At 41.3% G+C, this 21,733-nt stretch overlaps 1 protein-coding gene across 2 annotated transcripts in view; it reads left to right on the forward strand.

The window, feature by feature from the left end:
* OXSR1 (oxidative stress responsive kinase 1) overlaps positions 1-21,733 on the forward strand; it is a 258,627-nt gene that overhangs the window by 165,324 nt on the left and 71,570 nt on the right. For both annotated transcript variants that reach the window (XR_003941568.1, XM_030198016.1), the window contains exons 12-13: positions 9,171-9,206; positions 18,072-18,230. Coding sequence is in view for 1 of the 2 variants with exons in the window: in XM_030198016.1 (XP_030053876.1) it covers positions 9,171-9,206; positions 18,072-18,230 (195 nt within the window). In the remaining variant the exon portion in view is untranslated. The remainder of the gene's footprint in view (positions 1-9,170; positions 9,207-18,071; positions 18,231-21,733) is intronic.

The following is a 21,733-nucleotide window of genomic DNA, read 5'->3' on the forward strand; positions in this document are numbered from 1 at the left end:
GGGTTTAAATCCTTGGAGGCTATCATGGTCCTGCCAGGATGATAGGGATACTTTGAGAACACATGTGATCTCTGTGCCTTGATGCTCTCAATGTAGAGCTCTAGAAGGGTGCAATGTAGAGCTGTACTGAATAGCATATTTTACTATTCGGCACAATATGAATAACAAAACATGTTGTTTGTCCAGAGAAAGAGCACATGGTGAGTCTGTTATGCTCTCCACAAGCCTCTGCCCATAACTGAACAACAGAAAAACAAAGTTCCTGGAAGAAAGCCGTAATCTATCTTATGGCCAGCAGGATAGCTGAGATGCCGAATAGCTAGGCATGAAAATACTGACCCCTCCCCCTCTCAGTATCCAATGCCTTAGACAAGGCTGAAATCTGGGTGCTGTCTGACTTGCTTATTCTGAGCTCACTGCATGTTACATGAAAATCCAGGTTTTTTTCCCCCTTATCTTGGGTGCTGAGCCCCCCAAACCCAACCCAAAACCCACAACTGTACACCACTACCATAGCCCTTAGGGATGAAGGGGGGCACCTACATGTAGGTACAGTGGGTTTGTGGTGGGTTTTGGAGGGCTCTCATTTACCATCACAAGTGTAACAGGTGGGGGGGGGGGGGCCTGGGTTCGCCTGCCTGAAGTATACTGCACCCACTGCAACTGCTCCAGGTAAATCATGCCAAACGAATCTCATTGAATTCTTTGACTGGGTGACCGGAGAATTGAATCATGGACGTGCTATAGACGTAATCTACTTAGATTTCAGCAAAGCTTTTGACACAGTTCCTCACAGGAGGCTCTTGAATAAACTTGACAGGCTGAAGATAGGACCCAACGTGGTGAACTGGATTAGGAACTAGTTGACGGACAGACACCAGAGGGTGGTGGTTAATGGAATTCGCTCGGATGAGGGAACAGTGAGTAGTGGAGTGCCTCAGGGATCGGTGCTGGGGCCAATTCTGTTCAATATATTTGTGAGTGACATTGCCAAAGGGTTAGAAGGTAAAGTTTGCCTTTTTGCAGATGATACTAAGATTTGTAACAGAATGGACACCCGGGAGGGAGTGGAAAACATGAAAAAGGATCTGCAGAAGCTAGAAGAATGGTCTAAGGTTTGGCAATTAAAATTCAATGCGAAGAAATGCAAAGTGATGGACTTAGGGAGTAGAAATCCATGGGAGACGTATGTGTTAGGCGGTGAGAGTCTGATAGGTACGGGACGGGGAGAGGGATTTTGGGGTGATAGTATCCGAGGATATGAAGGCGACGAAACAGTGTGACAAGGCGGTGGCCTTAGCTAGAAGGTTGCTAGGCTGTATAGAGAGAGGTGTGACCAGCAGAAGAGGAGGTTTTAATGCCCTTGTATAAGTCGTTGGTGAGGCCCCACCTGGAGTATTGTGTTCAGTTTTGGAGGCCATATCTTGCTAAGGATGTAAAAAGAATTGAAGCGGTGCAAAGAAAAGCTACGAGAATGGTATGGGATTTGCGTTACAAGACGTATGAGGAGAGACTTGCTTGCCTGAACATGTATACCCTGAAGGAAAGGAGAAACGGGTGATATGATACAGACGTTCAAATATTTGAAAGGTATTAATCCGCAAACGAACCTTTTCCGGAGTTGGGAAGGCGGTAGAACTAGAGGACATGAAATGAGACTGAAGGGGGGCAGACTCAAGAAAAATGTCAGGAAGTATTTTTTTCACAGAGAGAGTGGTGGATACTTGGAATGCGTGGGATAAACATAAAGGAATCCTGTTCAGAAGTAATGGATCCTCAGAAGCTGAGCCGGTGGTGGGAGGCGGGGCTAGTGCTGGGCAGACTTCTATGGTCTGTGCCCTGAAAATGGGAGATACAAATCAAGGTAAGGTATTCACAAAAAGTAGCACATTTGAGTTTATCTTGTTGGGCAGACTGGATGGACCGTACAGGTCTTTTTTTTTTCCTGCCGTCATCTACTATGTTACTTATTAGCTCATAGGGAATGCACGTCCAAGCCACTGAAAATATGGTAATTAAATTGCAGGACCATGTTTTCCAAACCTAGTCTCTGTCCTGAGTGCCTGCAGCGGCCTCACTGCATGTATCTAGTATAACGAGGAACAATATCTGTTCCCTCTCACTGACTGCCTGGAAAGCTGCAGTGGTAGAATTTATCAGTGTACTGAGTTTATGTATAGGCTGGCCTATAATGGGGAGGAGAAAACATGGGTAGGCAGAGGGTATAGGATTAAAAGGGGCAAGTCAGGATTTTGGAGGGTAGAGGAAGTAAAACTACATGGTAGGAAGAAAATGGAAAGGAATCCAAAAATACTAGATTAGTATTCTAGGTCCAGGCAGCCCCAGTTCCAGTAAAGGGGCAGGGCAGATGACTCAACACCATTGTAGTATGAGGCATGGAACACCCAAAGAGGAGCCTCCTGGAAATCCTGTAGATACTGTTGGCATGATTATTTAAACAACCATTGTTTAAATAAGAATGACTATAACCTGCACAGTGGCAGGTGTGGTTCTGGCTGCTTTGTTGGGCAGACTTGATGGACCATGCAGGTCTCTATCTTTTATCGTTTATTGAATATCGAATATGAATAATGGGCTTTGAGCTTTAACAGAAATAATAAAAGAAACAATGTGAAATCAGAGATCGTGTTTATTTCTCTAGGACTTAGCACAGTAACATAGTAGATGATGGCAGAAAGACCTGCACGGTCCATCCAGTCTGCCCAACAAGATAAACTCATGTGCTACTTTTTGTGTATACCTTACCTTGATTTGTATCTGTCATTTTCAGGGCACAGACTGTAGAAGTCTGCCCGGCACTAGCCCCGCCTCCCACCACCGGCTCCGCCACCCAATCTCGGCTAAGCTTCTGAGGATCCCTTCCTTCCGAACAGGATTCCTTTGTTTATCCCACGCATGTTTGAATTCCGTTACCGTTTTCATCTCCACCACCTCCCGCGGGAGGGCATTCCAAGCATCCACCACTCTCTCCATGAAAAAATACTTCCTGACATATTTCTTGTCTGCCCCCCTTCAATCTCATTTCATGTCCTCTGGTTCTACCGCCTTCTGATCTCCGGAAAAGGTTCGTTTACGGACTAATACCTTTCAAATATTTGAACGTCTGTTTCGTATCACCCCTGTTTCTCCTTTCCTCCAGGGTATACATGTTCAAGTCAGCAAGTCTCTCATACGTCTTGTAACGCAAATCCCATATCATTCTCGTAGCTTTTCTTTGCACCACTTCAATTCTTTTTACATCCTTAGCAAGATACAGTCTCTAAAACTGAACACAATACTCCAGGTGGGGCCTCACCAACGACTTATACAGGGGCATCAACACCTCCTTTCTTCTGCTGGTCACACCTCTCTATACAACCTAGCAACCTTCTCGCTACGGCCACCGCCTTGTCACACTGTTTCGTCGCCTTCAGATCATCAGATACTATCACCCCAAGATCCCTTTCCCCGTCCGTACCTATCAGACTCTCACTGCCTAACACATATGTCTCCCGTGGATTTCTACTCCCTAAGTGCATCACTTTGCATTTCTTCGCATTGAATTTTAATTGCCAAACCTTAGACCATTCTTCTAACTTCCGCAGATCCTTTTTCATGTTTTCCACTCCCTCCTGGGTGTCCACTCTGTTACAAATCTTAGTATCATCTGCAAATAGGCAAACTTTACCTTCTAACCCTTTGGCAATGTCACTCACAAATATATTGAACAGAATCGGCCCCAGCACCGATCCCTGAGGAACTCCACTACTCACCTTTCCCTCATCTGAGCGAATTCCATTAACCACCACCCTCTGGCATCTGTCCGTCAACTAGTTCCTAATCCAGTTCACCACTTCGGGTCCTATCTTCAGCCCGCCCAGTTTATTTAAGAGCCTCCCGTGGGGAACCGTGTCAAAAGCTTTGCCGAAATCTAAGTAGATTACGTCTATAGCACGTACATGATTCAGTTCTCCAGTCACCCAGTCAAAGAATTCAACGAGATTAGTTTGGCACAATTTCCCTTTGGTAAAACCATGTTGTCTCGGATCTTGCAACTTATTGGCTTCCAGGAAATGCATTATCCTTTTCTTCAGCATCGCTTCCATTACTTTTCCATTAACCGAAGTGAGGCTTACCGGCCTGTAGTTTCCAGCTTCTTCCCTATCACCACTTTTGTGACGAAGGACCATATCTAGGAAGTAGAGCCTGGATTATTTGTATTTGAATTTAAACACTATTCGGCCGAATACAAATAACGTGTTTTGGGTCAGTACAACCCTAGTGCAATGTCAGTGTGCCTTACCTCCACCCAGTGTTTGGCATTGTGGGCGCTTGACAAATCCATTCTTCCACTTCAGGCAGGATTTGGTAGATATTCAATTATGATGGCCTCTATCAATGCTAAATAATAAGGATGGCTGATGCATCTTTTCTAGACCCATAGAAACGCATTCCTCCAATGTTGATGGAGCAGACATACCAACAAAAAAATTTATTTTCACTGTAGTTCATGGCCACAAATCTCTCATTTTGACATCTATCAATACAAAGTACATTGGAAGGGTTTATAGTTGGGCTCCAGGCCCTGCAAGCAGCAGTTATGCATATCTGTAATGGATATGGTCTTGTTGCACTGGGTGTGCTTTTAATCTGCTGAGGCCTTTTTTTTATTACATGTCTCCAAGAAAGTTAGCCGCAGACAATCGAACAATTGGGGCACCTGAGACTTAAAATCTGAAAAGAGAACTTAAAAAGCATTAAAAAATGTACGAGGATATACAAGAGATATAGAGAACCCACTTGATAGCAACAGTAACCCCCTGTTTACTAAACCACGTGCTAATGCCGACACAGCCCATTCACTCTGAATGGGCTGTGTCAGCGTTGCCGTGCGGCAGCTGGTAGCAGTGGGGTAATAAGCAATGGGGTAAATCTGAGAAAAGAAAATAGTTACCGTTGTTTTGAAGAAACAAGTAGGTGATATGACTGGACAGCTCTGTGCAGGGCTCTGTTGGATGATGTCGCCCTTCTGAGGACTTGGGGATCCTTTCACTAAAGTGTGTGGTAAATATGCCTATTAAATTCCTATGGGCATCTTATTTAGTACTCACTAAATCTGTTAGCGCATTATTTATTTATTTATTTGTAGCAATTGTATCCCACATTTCCCCACCTATTTGCAGGCTCAATGTGGCTTACATTTGCCGTAATGGCGATTGCCATTTCCGGACTACAAATATGCACATAGTTTTGCAATCAAGTGCGTACATACATGGTAGAAGAATACATTGTGATCTTGTGTAGGTGTCAGCATTATGTAGTTGCTCAGGTGACGACATTAGTAAAAGGACCATTTTATGTCATACCTGTATTCAGAGAAAGCATGTTTTACATTTGAGAAATGGCTGTTTCGTTGTTTGGGTGTACAAGAGCTATATGGACTGCATGTAGGCATTCCCAGAATGATGATGGGGTGAAACTGTGAAGTGTGCGTGTGCTCATATGGCATACATGTATAAAGTACCTGTCATGGAGTAGGTGTAACTGTGCAGTAGAGTGTGTGTGCTATTGTGGATTATTTTAGGATCCTATGTTTGTAAAGGCACATACATACCATATGTAGCTTTCAAAAAAATGGGCACAATTTGCATTTTGTTTATGGTCATCCTGTTTTAAACTTAACCCCTAAATTGTGCTAAGGAAGCTAGGAATTCACTTACTGTTTCATAAAATATTTTTGTTGAGTAAAAGAGCAAAATATATTCTTTGTTGTTAATTCAGTGGGGTGATTTCTTTCTCATGAGGGTTTAGATAAGGATCTAATAATTTTTTCAAGTATAAATTGTGCTAAAATACAGACCACTCTATTGGTTCACTAACTTTTTTTTTTCCCTCAGTACTTACTTGGGGAAACCTGGCTTCATGTCTTCCTAGTATCCAGATTTATGAAGGGGTTATGGAATGGGGAACTACCTATAATAAAACCACTCATCCTCTGGCACCTCAGTATGGTTTTAGTTGAGCTCATGAAAGCTGCCTTTGAACCCATGAGCTCAGCACATTTAAGGTACCTAACTTGAAAGTGCGTTTTCTGGTGGCAGTGAGTGAGCAAGCAAGCACGCTGCAGACCCTTATATTTTACCTTCATTTCTTCCAGACTTTCTCTAAAGTTTTGCTAAGTTGTTTGTTCTCCTGACCTCATTCCCATAAGGGTGTAAGCCTTAAACACATTGGAGCATAGAAGAGCACTCACTACTTTAAAAGAATGCAGCTGTATTGCAAATTCAAATGGCTTTCATTTTCATTTGTTCCTAACATTCAGTATCTTGGTGAACTTTTACTAATGAGGCTAGTAATGTAAATCCCACTGCTGTTTTCAATATGTCATTCACTATCTGACACAGTAAAAACCCATCAGCTCAGAGACATGTCAACCTCACTTGCCCAACTTTGCTTGTTCTCCATTGAAAAGACTTGTAAATCATCATGGTCCTTTGTCCACATGTTTACTTTGCACGTCTTTCTTAACATGCCCCAAAGAAACAGTGCCTTTTGGCAATTTAGTTCTACAAGGATTTTTGTTTGTTTGTTTTCAACTGTTAGTTCTTCCACCTTGCATGTATGAGACTACCAGGTAGTCCTAAAACTAAGAAGCAGCTGAAAATAGTCCAACCTTCTGTTAATGGAATTCCCCACTTGTTTGGTTGGTTTTCTTTTTTCCAACTTGCTTGTCATTGAGCAAAGCATGGTTGCTTACTAGCTTAAAAGGGTTCTTGATAGACAATAGTATAAATTGGACACATTCTCACCCACCATTATGGGGAATTGACTTGGAAGCTTTTTAATAGATTGAAGGGATTCAACAGGGCAGTGGTGGCACGGGATGTCTTGCTCATGATTAAAAAAAAACAAAAAAACTTTCTCCGAGCTTTGAGAGCCCTCATCAGATGCCACCACACCCTTATGTTGATTTATTCTATCTACAGAGAATCCTTTACAGTTAAACAGATATAACTTGGATGTAACTGCTTATCCAAGTTCTAATTGTGAGTTCATTTTTAATTTAAATTTCGTTGAATGCTTGTGTTCAGTTTTTTAAATTTACAAAATTATCCACTGAAAGTTGGAAATATGTGGTAATACAGCTAATAAGCCACTTGGACTACTGTAACGCTCTGTACGCAGGCTGCAAAGAACAGACCATCAAGAAACTCCAGACAGCCCAGAACACCGCAGCCAGACTCATTTTTGGAACACCTAAATATGAAAGTGCGAAACCCCTCAGAGAGAAACTGCACTGGCTCCCGCTCAAGGAACGAATTGAGTTCAAGATCTGCATGACTGTACACAAAATCATTCATGCAGATGCCCCACTCTATATGCTAAACCTAGTGGACTTACCGCCCAGGAATGCCAAAAGATCGGCCCGCAAATTCCTCAACCTGAACTTCCCCAGCTGTAAAGGAATGAAATACAAACAGGCTTATGCTACTACCTTTGCGTACAAAAGCACACAGTATTGGAACGCACTACCCATGGCCCTGAAAACCATAACCAATCTAACAAGCTTTCTCAAAGCTCTGAAAACACATCTCTTCAACAGAGCCTACAAAAGTCACCCTCAATGAAACATAACATATTCCTTAAACTACATAAGGCACCTAAAACATCTCACACGACCTTACCGAACACCTTTCCATCTGAATTCCTCTTTCACCTCAGCTTATGATTGACTGTTTTTTTTTTTCTTTTTTCTTTTTTTCTTTTTAAATCATGTAACGACGTTTTCATTTCCATACTCTGTAAGCCACATTGAGCCTGCAAAAAGGTGGGATAGTGTGGGGTACAAATACAATAAATAAATAAAGACCATTTTTGTTATCTGAAATTAAATTAAGTACTGAATGAATATTTTCTTTAGTTTGACCTTTTCAGCAAGCCATTTACAATTTGATGCTCTGTTTTGCATGACCCAGTAGTAATGAAATTTTCTTCATTTTATGGGTGTGGTTCTTTGGAGAATATATCTAGACATTTGTGATATTTTTACCAGTTACTCCACTGCTGTTTCTAATGGAAGGGGGAGGCATAATTTATTGAATCACATCTGTGGAAAATGACACTAGAATATTTGGAACTGCAATTAATAACATGATTCCATATGTACAGTGAATTCTCTTTTGTATTGTATCTTTCATTTCTTAAGAATGGATCTTTTTATGTTTTTCCTGTGTGCTGATAGTGATGCCACATTTCAGTTCTTGAGCTTTGCAGACTTTGAAAGATTTTAGTAGTGATGATCCTACTTTGTGTAAAAGCTATAAAACAACATTCGTTATTTCCAAGTATTCTCTTTATTTTGTGTGCATGCTTATTGTGAAAAATGTCAAAATTATTTTTACTGCATTTTAGTTGGGTCATCCAAACTTTCTTTGGTACTGAAATGAGTTTTCACAGTTATTCTATTTATGCCCCTAATCAATGTGTGGCAAAATGCAAGTATTGCCGTAGCTGTCTTTGGGGGTGTGATGATGCACTAGTATAGCACTGAACCCCAAGCCATTACCCTGTGTAAGATTAAAAAAAAAATTATATGTATACCTATGTATGTGTGTGTAAATCCTATTCAGTATGAAAAAAGGTTTGCACAGCAAGGCTTGGATAGTATAGGAGTTCTGTTGCCATGAAAAATTGAGCTTCATTCTTGTGGTGGTTGTATTCATTATCAAAGGTTCTCTGGCGGAAAGCCTTGCTATCCCATACTTTGCTGTTTTTCTCTGTAATAAATTGATATTGTTTCCACAAGACAGATTTGATAAAATATTGTTTCAAAATGTCCTCTAGCCATGAGTAGAACATATTCTGCACACATTAGAAATTTAGGCTAGACCATTGTTTCCCAAGTTGGTCTTGGAGTACCCCCTTGGGCAGTCAGGTTTTCAGGATATCCACCGTGATAGAGATTTGCATACAATGGAGGCAGTCTGTGCAAATCAGTCTCCAGTATATTCATTGCGGATACCTTGAAAACCTGATTGGCAAGAGCTCCAGGACCAACTTAGAAAATACTGAGCTAGACCAAGCTGTCATACCTATGTAAACATAATGTTAGTTTTGATGCATTGTACATATCAGAACTCTAATAGATTTGCTGTGGTTTTTTTTTTCAGTCTCCCAGAGTGAAAGAATCCTTACAGAATTCTGAGGTAAGTTCTCAGATTTCTATTTATCATGACTTCTTCCAGCTAACTTTAGGATCTAATAGTGGTAGTTTTATAGAGGACTTGATCTTGTAAAGTAGCATTTTATGTATTGAAGAAGGCTGTTATAGGGATATTTGTTCATAAAAGTAGACACACACAAATCATAGGGACTCTACTATATAAATGTGGGTGTTCTCGAGGATTGAGAATAGGTGAGCAAAGGCAGGATTGTTACTTAAGACATGTATTTTTTTTAAAAAATTTGTATGAAGTCTTTATTAACATTTTACGAAGCAACTGCTTAAGGCACATCAAACCATACATACACACACAGCAGTCTTCCCCTTGTACTTAACATCCAGATCAATAATGACAGAATGACAGAATTAAAAAAACAAACAAACAAAAAAAAAAAAACCAGTCAGCTCAAATACCAATCCTGAACCAAGCACAATATATAATCTTGAGTAATTTCAACGGCAGGACCAAAAGACCTTAAGTCCAATTTAACCCAGCTGAGAAGCTTGCTTTCTCTTTGGGGAGACCCTCTGCCATTGCTGGAGTTTCGCCCTGGTAACCGGGGCCACGTATTGTTTAGGCATTGGGGAATCCGTCGTGTGTGTCCAGCAGAATTTTCCAAGCCTCATCCAACCGACGAGGCCTGTAAGCTTTCCCCTGGATAGAAAAACATAAGGCAAAAGGAAAAGCCCAATGGCAGTTAATTTTCCCCTTAGCTAGAATGTCCAGAACCGGTCTCAGGGCTTGCCTTTGGGATAAAGTAAATTTAGACAAGTTTTGGTACACACAAACCTTAGCTTCATTGAACTTTTAAAGTAGGAATCAGCCGAGCTTTCTGTGAAAGATTTTCTTTGTCAGAGAAGTTAGCAAAGCGGACCACGATGTCTCTAGGCTGATTTTCACGTGGCCTCCAAAGGGCCCGTTGCGCGCTCTCTAATTTAATGGAGGCAGCGTCCCTGCTATCTCCCAGCAACTGCTCGCACAGACCTCTAACAGGGATATCCAAGTACCCTGACTCAGGGACTCCCCGGAATTGCAGATTTTTTTACTCCGCCTGCAGTTTTCCAGGTCATCCATTTTATACTGTAATTCTTCCATCCTGTCCTCCAGTCTTATCAGATGCGAATCCACGTGAATTATTTGTTCGGAGTGATCCAGGGCCCGAGCCTCCAGCATCTCCACATGCCCTCCAGCTCCTTAAGGTTAACACTCAAGACATCCATTTTGTCCAAATATTTTCCTCTTTTGAGGCTTTAATGTCAGCCTGAATGTTCACCAAGCACTGCTGTAAAGATTTAGACGAGAGGCACTTAAACTGTGACGTGGAAGTGTCTGCCACTGAAACTGCAGAATCCGAGTCTGAGGGAGAAGGAAGGACTTGGAGACACATGGCGCTGAGAGGCCTTTCCCGTCAGGCGAGTCAAAAGGCGCTCCGGTTCTCTACGCCCCGATGAAGGCAGCTTACTCATGATTACTCAAGGTACCCACAATTGTATTTGCAGCTTACTGGTGCAAAAGTTGTGGATGATGTCCAAGGATGCTGATTATAAGCAAGGAGGTGAGGAAGCTATCAATTTAGGCAGCCATTCAGGGCTCTGATGATACTTCTTCCCCCTTAAAACATGTATTTTATAAAATGGACGTGTGTGTGCAAATTCTTGCTGGCGCATACATGTACACATTTACAGCTACCTTGGAACAGCTGTAAATGTGTGTGCACCTACTTTCATTGGAATAATTTTATAAACAACCATAAGTTCATTTGTTTTTATGAAATAGGTCAACATATGTACCTATGTGCCTTTGCAGCCCAGGTGCTCAGTTATAAAATTAGCTCCAGTAAGTTAAATGTGTTAATTTTGGCCTTTTGAATTTGTTAGCTATTTAAAAAAAAACAAATTTAAAGTGTAAATTTAAATAACTTGAAGCTTTAAATTATTTTGAAACCAGGTGTTTATACTTAGTCATCTACTATTGAACAATATTGTGAAGAATTAACTGCTGAGCAATAGTACTGCCTCCATCAGTCAGAATATTTGTATTCCCTTTGGATTTCTTCTTGCTTCTTGGCGGTGAGCAAACTTTTCAATCTGTGTCCCCCTAGTTGCATAAGGTTTGTTAACATATGCTCCCTGCCTTGCCCAGTGTGTGCACTATTATTCTAGGTCTTTTTTTTCTTTGTCTAAGATTTTATTTTGTATATTTTTACGTATTTATATAGAAGTTTTCATTCTTTTATAGCAATGCTTAAAGTTCTGACCAGAGATCTGTCTTCAGTAGCTTACTCTAGCCTTATGCTTTTGGATTAGTATGATACCTACAGCAGTCTCTAATTACAATCAGGAGTACACTGATGTATTTATGCTTGTAGTAGTAGTCCTCAAAATCCCTATGACATTTTGTCTAAAGTATGCAAACCTGGCAAGCAGTTGATTACTGTGATTAGCCACTCCCGAAGGACTTAATTGTTGCATATCTGTTTTTCTAAAGATTAAAAATTCATTGTAGTTAACACAAGCAAGTAACATAATGTGCTTGTCACTGAACAGTATCTGTTGCATAGCATTCTGGAAAATCCTGCCGCTCCCTTTTTCATCCAGCAGAGAGTCATTGGACGTGTCTACTTCAGCAGCCTTGCTTTTTTTTTTGCCATTTTTTCTTTTAATGTATCAAAACCTTTACACTGGTTTTTGGTACTTAACATCTGTCATATTGCTAGTCAGCAGGGTTGTGGAAGTTGGTACACCAAACCTCCAACTCCTACTGATACTGAGCTTTTGTTTTTTTTTTGTTCTGAATGTAAAGAGCTGGTAAATGTACAAGTTAAATTTACCAGTACTGTAGATCCAGGACAGACAGACAAACATGAGTATAAAATAAAATTACCATATATTTTGTAATAATGTTTTCTCTGAGGACAAGCAGGGCATAGTTAGTCACATTTGGGTGACATCTGATGAATCCCTAGCACCGATGCTACACACTTCACTTTTCTGCGGAGCTGGGAAGACATCCCTTGGGTCGCAGCAGTGAGCAACTTAATTTTTCTGACGTTCTTTTCCTTCCTGCCCAGTCTCTCATGTGAGTAGTGCAGAAATTGTTTTCCCTTTTCTTTTTTTTTGTTTCTCTTCCTTCTTTTTACCTTAGTTTTTTTCATCACTTTTTTTTTCTCCACAGCTTGTGGCTGTTAGGCCTCAGCTCCTGACCAATTAAAAAAAAATATATCTTTTAAACTCTGAGCAGTCTTGGTTCATTGCAACTATTTTTCCCATGATGTCCCAGAAACCTGCAAGTGGTTTCAAGCTGTCTGCATAGATGTTACTGGATTTCTGGGCAAACGTTGCCATCTTCTAGATATTTGCTGTTGAACCAAGATGGTGATGTGCTTTGTGAACACCACTTAGCCCCTCACACAGCCGTTGCATGGGCGAAACACGGCCTGTATCGGGCACTCTTGGTTTGCACATTACTAATAAAGATCTGCTTGTTTTTCTTGCGATCTTGGAGTTTGCTGATTGATTGCCCTGCTGCTTCCTTGGACGCAAAAGTCCAGCCTATTGACATCAAAAGCAATCGTCCCTATGGCTCCTGGAGTGACTCTGTATACTGGAGACACTTCAGTGTCAAATACTGGTAGCTCCTGCCTGGACCAAGCATCCTCAGACCTGGCCCTGAGGACCCATGTGGATTCCGCTTCGTCCTCATCTGCATTGAAGGATTCCGATGCTGCCCACTGAAAGAAGGCAAAGAAGCATCAGCATTGGTCCTCTTTGAAGCACAGTGCAAAGAGTTCTGAGGCACTGATGCTACTGGTACCCGAGAAGTGTTGGTTCCGAGAGGACCCCCTACCCCCTGTCAAAGCGGTGCTGATGCATCTGTCTCCCCAAAGCCGGGACCCCCACCTCTGATTTGGCTCGGACATCCTCGGGCATCAAGTTCTAGAGCTTAAATTTACATTGAGTGAAAAAATATTTTCTACAATTTGTTTTAAATGTATTACTTAGGAACTTCATGATGAGTCCCTAGTGTGTGGTTTCCTGAAAATGTTTTTAAAAATTAGGTTTACCTGTTCCAGTCCACTCAGGATTTTGTAGAGCTCTGTTGTGTCAAACTTCAGTTGTTTATTCTCCAAACCAAAGAGCCCCACCCTATCTTGCCTTCCCTTATGAGGGTTGTTCCATCTCCTTAATAATTTTGGTTTGGCTTTCTCTTTACTAATTCTACTATATCTTTTTTTGAGATGCAGCAACTAGAATTGCTTGGTTGTAGAAAATGGACCTAATTGGTGGAAGCTGCAAATATGTACATACGTATGTCAGTGTGTTTCTGATGTTAATCAGTTTTTGTGTCCCTTGTGTGGTTGCACTGTGGTATCAAGAAAATGAACGTACTTTGTAGACAACTTTGGTTTTTTTTTTTTGTTCAAATGATGGGTGGAATTCCTGATGGAATTTCTCCAGGGCTTCATATCTGAGTCCAGATGATGATTTCATGAATATATCTTACATGCAGAAGCCTCTTTTTTTTTGTTTGTTTCTTTTATGAAAATGTTGGCATATGTGGGACCATATGGGTAGCCATTGCAGTGCCGCTTACTTGCAGGTAGTATGGACTACATTTCAGACCATTCATGTAGTAGTAGTAGTATCAAGGGCCTTTAGTAAATACCACTGTTCTGACTATATTTAATAAGAGGCTCCTCAACATTTATACCAATTGAGGCACCCATTCAGTTCAAATTATGAACAATAGTCTTCAGTATATGGGGGCAAAGTAGGGAGATGGTGCAATTAAGAACAAGAACTCTTAGTATGAATTAGCACTCTGGGATGTAGAAAAACAATTATATGTTCCTTTATGGATCCAAGTCCAGAGCCTCAATTATACTGACAACTGACACAAGGCCCAAATATTATAAAAATAGGTAAAATAATATAAATTTGAGAATAATGCGCAAATGCTATATTACCTAGGGAAAAGCATTGAGCACCTTTCAGCTAAAAGAGAACACACACCTTGTACCCTAGGCCCAGTAATTATTTGAAGCATCTATCTTCCCCAGCACTACAAAAATAGTAACAGTTACAACCTGGCCACTGGAGCATGATCCTCCCTCAGATGCTGGAGTAGGATAGCTGACAGAGGAACTGGCAGGAGAGCTTATGTACTGCAGCTTTCTCTTGGGACCTTCTGGGGGAAGATGCAGGGCAGTGCCGTGGTTTTACGAGCTGTGTAGATCTCTGAAGCACAGCAGGTCGGATCTGGGAGTCCAGTTTTCGTCTGTTCACTGGATCAGCATATTTTCAGATAACCTCTCATTTCCTGAGTTGTCTTATATACAGTTCTTAGGTGAGAAAGTTACCCCCAGTCTTTCCGCAGCTTCATAAACAATTTTCTAGAAAAGCAGATATATTTTCCAAAGCCAAACTATTTTCTAAATTTGGTCCATTAACTTTTGATATTCAGTACATTCCTTATTATCTTCTTTTGTCAAAGGAATATCACTAGCTATAGAACCAATATCTGCAATTTTCTCATTATTTTCATTAGCAGGAACTTTTATTTCTTAGTCTACGGGTATAGATCCCTCCTCAATCTACTATCATCTATCTTCCCTCCTCCTTAATAGAGGGAAGATAATAGATTGTATTCAAAGGTGGGAAAATGCTCACGGTATATTTCAAAGTCTTAGATATTTTTTTAAAGGTATCCGAGTTTAGGCCTATAAATCTTGGAAAGTTAGCACGTGTAGGTTCAGTCTTTGATTATAGTTCTCAAAATATTCCAATTTCTTATGCATCAACAAATTATCCTTAACCAAGGAAGATGATAAATCCTGTACTGATTTCACTACTTCTCTAACTTGTTGAATTTGAGATAGAAAATCCATTTTAACTGAGTCAAAACTTTGTGGTAAAGTATCTGTTACCCCCAAAGAAGTCCTGGACAATGATGCCACCATCTTTATTTATTTTTTTTAACAAAAACTTTTATTGAAAAATATGGATCCATAGTACAATAAACATCATTTGCTATCGAATTCAATTAAAGAACTTCAAACAATAGACATTGAAGAAACTCCATTACCCTCCCATCCCCCCTCACCCCCCCCCCCCCCCCCCCCCACCAAACCCTCTGGAATCAAGGTGGTATGGATGACTGAGATTTCCACTGCTCATATTTCTGCCAAAGCTTATTAAATGACACCAAACATCCACATCTCATTGTAGTTAATTTGGACATTTGAAAAAGAAAATCCACTTTGTGAACAATAAGACACATAGATGGTAATGTCTGTTGCTTCCAATAACGGGCCAAAGCCAATTTTGCTGCTATGAAGTGGATTGCCAACTTATGTTGGATCACAGTTATCTCCGGAGGCTTGAAGTGTAATGAACAATGTTCCATCTTGCGCGGGTACTCGTGGGTACTTCTGTTGTAATACTTGTACTAAGTTCAACACTAAAGTCCAATAATGACGCCTCCATCTTCTCCAAAACGTGCCGTACCCCTTCAAGTGAAACTCCACTCGGGGGCATAGTAGACTCATTGCCTCCCATGATTGGGTCCTCAGCAGAGACAGCCTTGCAAAGGGGAGTTCCATCTGGTGGTTTTACGACTTCGTAGCTAGTTCTGCCACTTCTTCACCCTTTGCTTCCTCTGGACAAGGGGGAGGATTTCAGACCGGAGGAGAAAGATGTCTCAAGACCTGGATTCACTGATGATCCTCCGCCAGAAAAATCAGTGAGTACTCCAACTCCAGACAAGGTAGGGGGTGGCGGTTGCATATCACTCGATAGTTCACTGCACTGGAGTTGAAGTAAAGCCCATAGAGGTCCCGGGCTTCACTACTCCCACTTGGTATGAGGCATAGCAGAAACACCAAAAACTAAGGTAAACTGATGAAGAAGTGTGTAGCTTCAGAAAACCTCCTCGAGTAATGCTCACACCAGTCATGCTGCCATCTTAACTCTTTCCCTATCCTTGGGGATTTCAATATACACTTCGACCCTTCCATTTCTTACAGTACAGATTTCCTTCGCGTTCTCTGATTTTTCACTTCAACACAATACAGTCAATACAGTCCCTCACACTCCACAAGATGTATACTGCCACCTCCACTGCATGCCAAGCTCTCCTCTGTGACTGCTTCTCAAATTCCTTTACCTGGGTGGACTATTACCTTTCTTTGCAAATTTTCATATATGCCTGGAAACAAGAAGCGTCAGACCATGGGCCATATAAATCTGTAGTTTAATCCTATAACTATTAGACCAAAATTTTGCTGAAATGACGTTCCTTTTCTTCCCTACTGCTCAGAGTGGAGCGAGCATAGGCTGCTTCTGAGTCACTTTTAAAATCCTGATTTTTGACCACAAAATTCACTACTCAGGCTTTCCACTATTACTGTCTTGAACTCCCTATTCCTATGAACTTAGGTCCTCTCAGCACAACTTGATTGCCATGTTCAGGCAACAGATTGGATAGTATTTGTTTCACTATTTTCAATATTACTGGCTCCACGCTTTGGAACACCCTTCCACTCTACCTACTAGACATAATTTCAAAAGTTCAAATTAGTGCTAAAAATCTCTCTTCCAGGGTGTATCAAATCTTAAGCCTTCCCCAACCACCCCCCCCCCCCCCATCAATTTAACTTCCTTACTATCTTATATCTGTTTATCATTGATCTCTTTTATTTAGATTTATTTATTGGGATTTATAAACCACCATTATGAAGAAATTCACCCAAGGTGGTTTACATTGTGAACAACCTAGACAGCTATCCATTTGGTGGTATATGAAGCATGACTAAACTTGGAAACTTGACTAACATGTAGAGACTGAGGTGTCGGGGGTGTCAGGCTGATCTGTTTCTGTTGCTTACATCATTGAGACGATTGCATTATAGCTTCTCCAGTGGGGTCTGAGGAAAGGGACTTGCGAATGCTGCAAACTCCACTTCATACATCTGATGAAGTACTGTTCTTTATAAGTTCATGCCTCAAATTCAATTTTTAAGGTTTCAATGTCCTCTTGTCATTTTGCTGTACGAGACTAACATAGCAACCCCTCTGGAAGTTTGTCTTTTGTATACATAGGAAGCTCAAGTTGTATCAGAATAAAGCCTAAGACAGAAGTAATCTTTCTGTGCAGAGAAGAATGGGCTTTTGTCTTCTAAATTTCCCTACTGAAAAAGTGTAGAGCGAATATGAATCAAAATAAAAGTACCGTATATACTCTAATATTAACTGAGAATTTTGGGCCCAAAAATGGACCAAAAATGTGGGTCTGTTTATATTTGAGTCTCCACCCCACCCGATAACTGGCACTATTGTTCCCTCTCTTCCCCAGGGTGTCCTGCTGTCCTGCCACGGCTGGCTCTGCCCCAAACTGGAAATTCTTGGTTCCTTCTTGTAATGAGAACATCCCCTCCTCAGGCCTACCTTACAGCCCTGGTGATCCAGTGGTGAGCTGGGGCAGGAGTATAGGAGGATTGCTCCTGCCCCAGCTCACCACTGGACCACCAGGGCTGTTAAGGTAGGCCCGAGCAGGGGTTTTCTAGTTACAAGGAAGGACTGAGCGTTTCCAGTTGGTGGGAGGCTGAGGGCAGGGCAGAGCCGGCCATGACAGGAATGCTGGATAACATGGTGGGGGGGGGGGGGGGGTGAGAGGGAAGGGACCGAATTACCGGTACTTGAATATAATCCCCTCCTCCTTTTTTTAGGGAAAAAACCTGTTCTCTGTTTATATGCGCATGGGTTTATATTAGAGTATATATGGTACCCAGTAGTTTGCCTTTTTTTTTTTCTCCTCCCATTGCTTTATATTTTCTCTTTTATTTTGCAGCTGTTTCCTACAACAGATTCCACAGGTACCTTTCTCCAAGCCCCAGCGCAAATTCCTGCTCTGCTACCTCAACCAGCAGGACATACCCCTGCACAGCCTTCTCAGGTTGCTGTCCCCAACTCTGCTCAGACTCCGGCAGCAGCTTCTGCACCAGGGCAGGTAAAACAAAAAGTATATGTATCGTGTTTTATCACCTTTATTTTGTGAAAAGTCTACTTACAATATGGGCTAAGTCTTTGTGCAGTTCCACTATATCTTTTTTGAGACGCGGTGACCAGAATTGAACACAATATTTGAGGTGCGGTTGCACCATGGAGCGATCAAAGACATTATAACGTCCTCGTTTTTGTTTTCCATTTCTTACCTAATACCAAACATTCTATTTGCTTTCTTAGCCGCCGCCGCCACCACACACTGAGCAGAGGGTTTCAACGTATCAACAACGATGCCTAAATTCCTTTCTTGGTTGGTGACTCCTAAAGTGGAACCATGCATTACGTAGCTATAATTCGGGTTCCTCTTTCCCACATGCATCACTTTGCACTTGGTCACATTAGTCGTCTGCCATTTAAACGCCCAGTCTCATAAGGTCCTGTTGTAATTTTTCACAATCCTCTTGCGATTTAACAACTTTTAATAACTTTGTGTCGTCAGCAAATTTACCTCACTAGTTACTCCTATCTCTATATCATTTATAAATGTGTTAAAAAGCAGCGGTCCCAGCACAGACCCCTGGGGAGCCCACCATCTACCCTTCTCCATTGATAATACTGACCATTTAACCCTACTCTCTCTTTATCCAGTTTTTAATCCACACTACCTCCTATCCCATGACTCTCCAATTTCCTCTGGAGTCTTTCATGAAGTACTTTGTCAAACAACTTTTGAAAGTCCAGATACACAATATCAACCGGCTCGCCTTTATCCATGTTGGCTAAGTTGTCTCATTAATCCATGCTTTTGAATATGTTGTGTAATTTTTGTTCTTTATAATAGACTCTACCATTTTGCCCATTACATCCTCTGTTTATAGAGATATCATTCAGTTTCTCTGACTCGTCAGCTTCGAATACTGTTTCTGGCACCGGTATCACTCCCAAATCTTCCTCGGTGAAGACCAAAGCAAAGAATTCATTAATCTCTCTGCTTTGGCTTTGTCTTCCCTGATCGCCCCTTTTATCCCTCGGTCATCTAGCGGTCCAACTGATTCTTTTGCCAGCTTCTTGCTTTTAATATACTTTAAAAAAAAAAGTCTTACTATGTGTTTTTGCCTCCAACGCAGTCTTTTTTTTTCCAAAGTCGCTCTTAGCTTTCCTTATCAGCGCTTTGCATTTGACTTGACATTCATTATGCTGTTAATATTTTCAGTTGGTTCCTTCTTTCATTTTCTGAAGGATTTTCTTTTAGCTCTAATAGCTTCCTTCACCGTGCTGGCTGTCGTTTGGTCTTCCTCCCTCCTTTTTTAATACATGGAATATATTTGGCCTGGGCTTCCAGGATGGTATTTTTGAACAGCATCCACACCTGAAATAAATTATTGACCCTCACAGCCGCTCCTCTTAAGTTTTTTGTTTTTTTTTCCACCGTTCTCATTTTCTGTCTCCTTTTTGAAAGTTAATCACTAACGTATTGGATATCCTGTGTATACGTACTCTATAAAGCTAATATCAAATCTGGTCATATTATGATCACTGTTACCAAGCGGCCCCATCATCATTACCTCTCGCACCAGATCATGCGATCCTCTAAGGACTAGGTGTAGAATATTTCTTTCTCTTGTTGGCTCCTGTACCAGTTGCTCCATAAAGCAATCCTTGATTTTGTCAAGGAATTTTACCTTCCTAGCATGCCCAGATGTTACTTTTACCTGTCAATATCGGGATCATTGAAATCACCCATTATTATTGTGTTGCCCAGTTTGTTAGCCTCCCTAACTTCTGATAACATTTCTACATCCGTCTGTTCATCCTGGCCGGGTGGACGGTAGTACACTCCTATCACTATTCTTTTCCCCTTTTACACATGGAATTTCAATCCACAGGGATTCCAAGTGTTTTGTTTCCTGTAGAATTTTTAATCTATTTGATTCAAGGCCCTCCTTAACATACAATGCTACTCCTCCACCAATTCAATCCACCATATCACTACAGTGGTGTATCGCAGGGATTGGTCTTTGGCCCAGCTCTTTTCAACATATTTGTAAGTGATATTGCAAAAAGGCTGTCTGGTAAGGTTTGCTTCTTTGTGAATGATGCAAAACTCTATAATAGGGTAGACACCCCTGATATGGATAGCATAAGGAGGGATTTAGCAAAGCTAGATGAGTGGCCCAGAAATTGGCAACTAAGATTTAATGCTAAAAAATGCAGGGCCATGTGCTTGAGCTACAGAAACCCAAGGAAGCAGGTATCATTTAGGGGAAGAAGTACTTCTGCGCTTGAAAGAAGAGCGGGACTTGGAGGGTGATTGTTTCTGATGATCTTAAGGTGGCCAAATAGGTAGAAAGCGTGACGTCCAAAGCCAGAAGGCTGCTTGGGTGCATAGGAAGAGGAATAGCTAGCAGGAAAAAGGAGGTGATAGTTGGGAACTGTTTTGGAGACTGCACCTTCAAAAAGATATAAACAGGATAGATCCTGTCCAGAGAGTGGGTACTAAAATTCAGTGGTTGACTTCATAAAGCATGTAAACACACTCGTATTTATTTATTTTAGATTTTGCTCACACCTTTTCAGTAGTAGCTCAAAGTGAGTTACATTCAGGCTACACTGGGTATTTATCAGACCCTGGAGGGCTCACAATCTAAGGGGTATGTTTACTAAGGTGCATTAGCGTTTTTAACGTGCCTGTAAATTTAAGGCGCGTTAAACTCTTAACGCACCTATACATTTCTATGGGCACGTCAGCGTTGAACATGTATTAACCATTTACGTGCGTTAAAAATGCTAATGCGCCCTTAGCGCTGCTTAGTAACATAGGCGTAAGTTTGTACCTGAGACAATGGAGGGTTAAGTGACTTGCCCAGGATCACAAGGAGCAACAGTGGGATTTGAGCTGGCCACCTCTAGATGTCAAGACGGGTGCTCTAACCACTAGGCTGCTCTTCCACTCCATTAGACCTCAATATGTATATTTTGGAAGATAGATGAGAGAGAGGGGGTATGATTGTGACATTTAAATATCTCTGCTTCATAAATGCACAGGAGGCAGGTCTCTTTCCACTCAAAGGAAGCTTCTGGAAGGAGAGGGTATAAGATGAAGTTAAAAGGGGATAGACTCGGAAATAGTTCTTTACGAAAAGGGTGGTGGATACAAGGAATGACTTCCTGATGGATGTGGTGAAGACATGAACTGCATCGAAATTCAAGAAAGCATGGGACAGAAGCGGGATATCTTAGAGGGAGGAATATATATTGGATAATATGGATAGCTTTATTTGCCTTTGTTTTCTCTGTTTCTATGTGAAAGATTTAATCACAAAAGAGAGGGTAATACAGCATACAAGCATACAATATAAACAAGAAAAGCAACACTGGGCCTTCAAGAAAGAGACAGTGACAGTCTTTTATTGTGAAAAATACCCGACACGGGCCGTGTTTCGGCGCACAAGCGCCTGCCTCAGGGGTCAAAGTGTGTCTTCACCATATATGAGCAGGAATGTTCAG

This window comes from Microcaecilia unicolor, chromosome 1, assembly GCF_901765095.1.
Source record: "Microcaecilia unicolor chromosome 1, aMicUni1.1, whole genome shotgun sequence".
In the NCBI taxonomy this organism is placed as follows: Eukaryota; Metazoa; Chordata; class Amphibia; order Gymnophiona; family Siphonopidae; genus Microcaecilia; species Microcaecilia unicolor.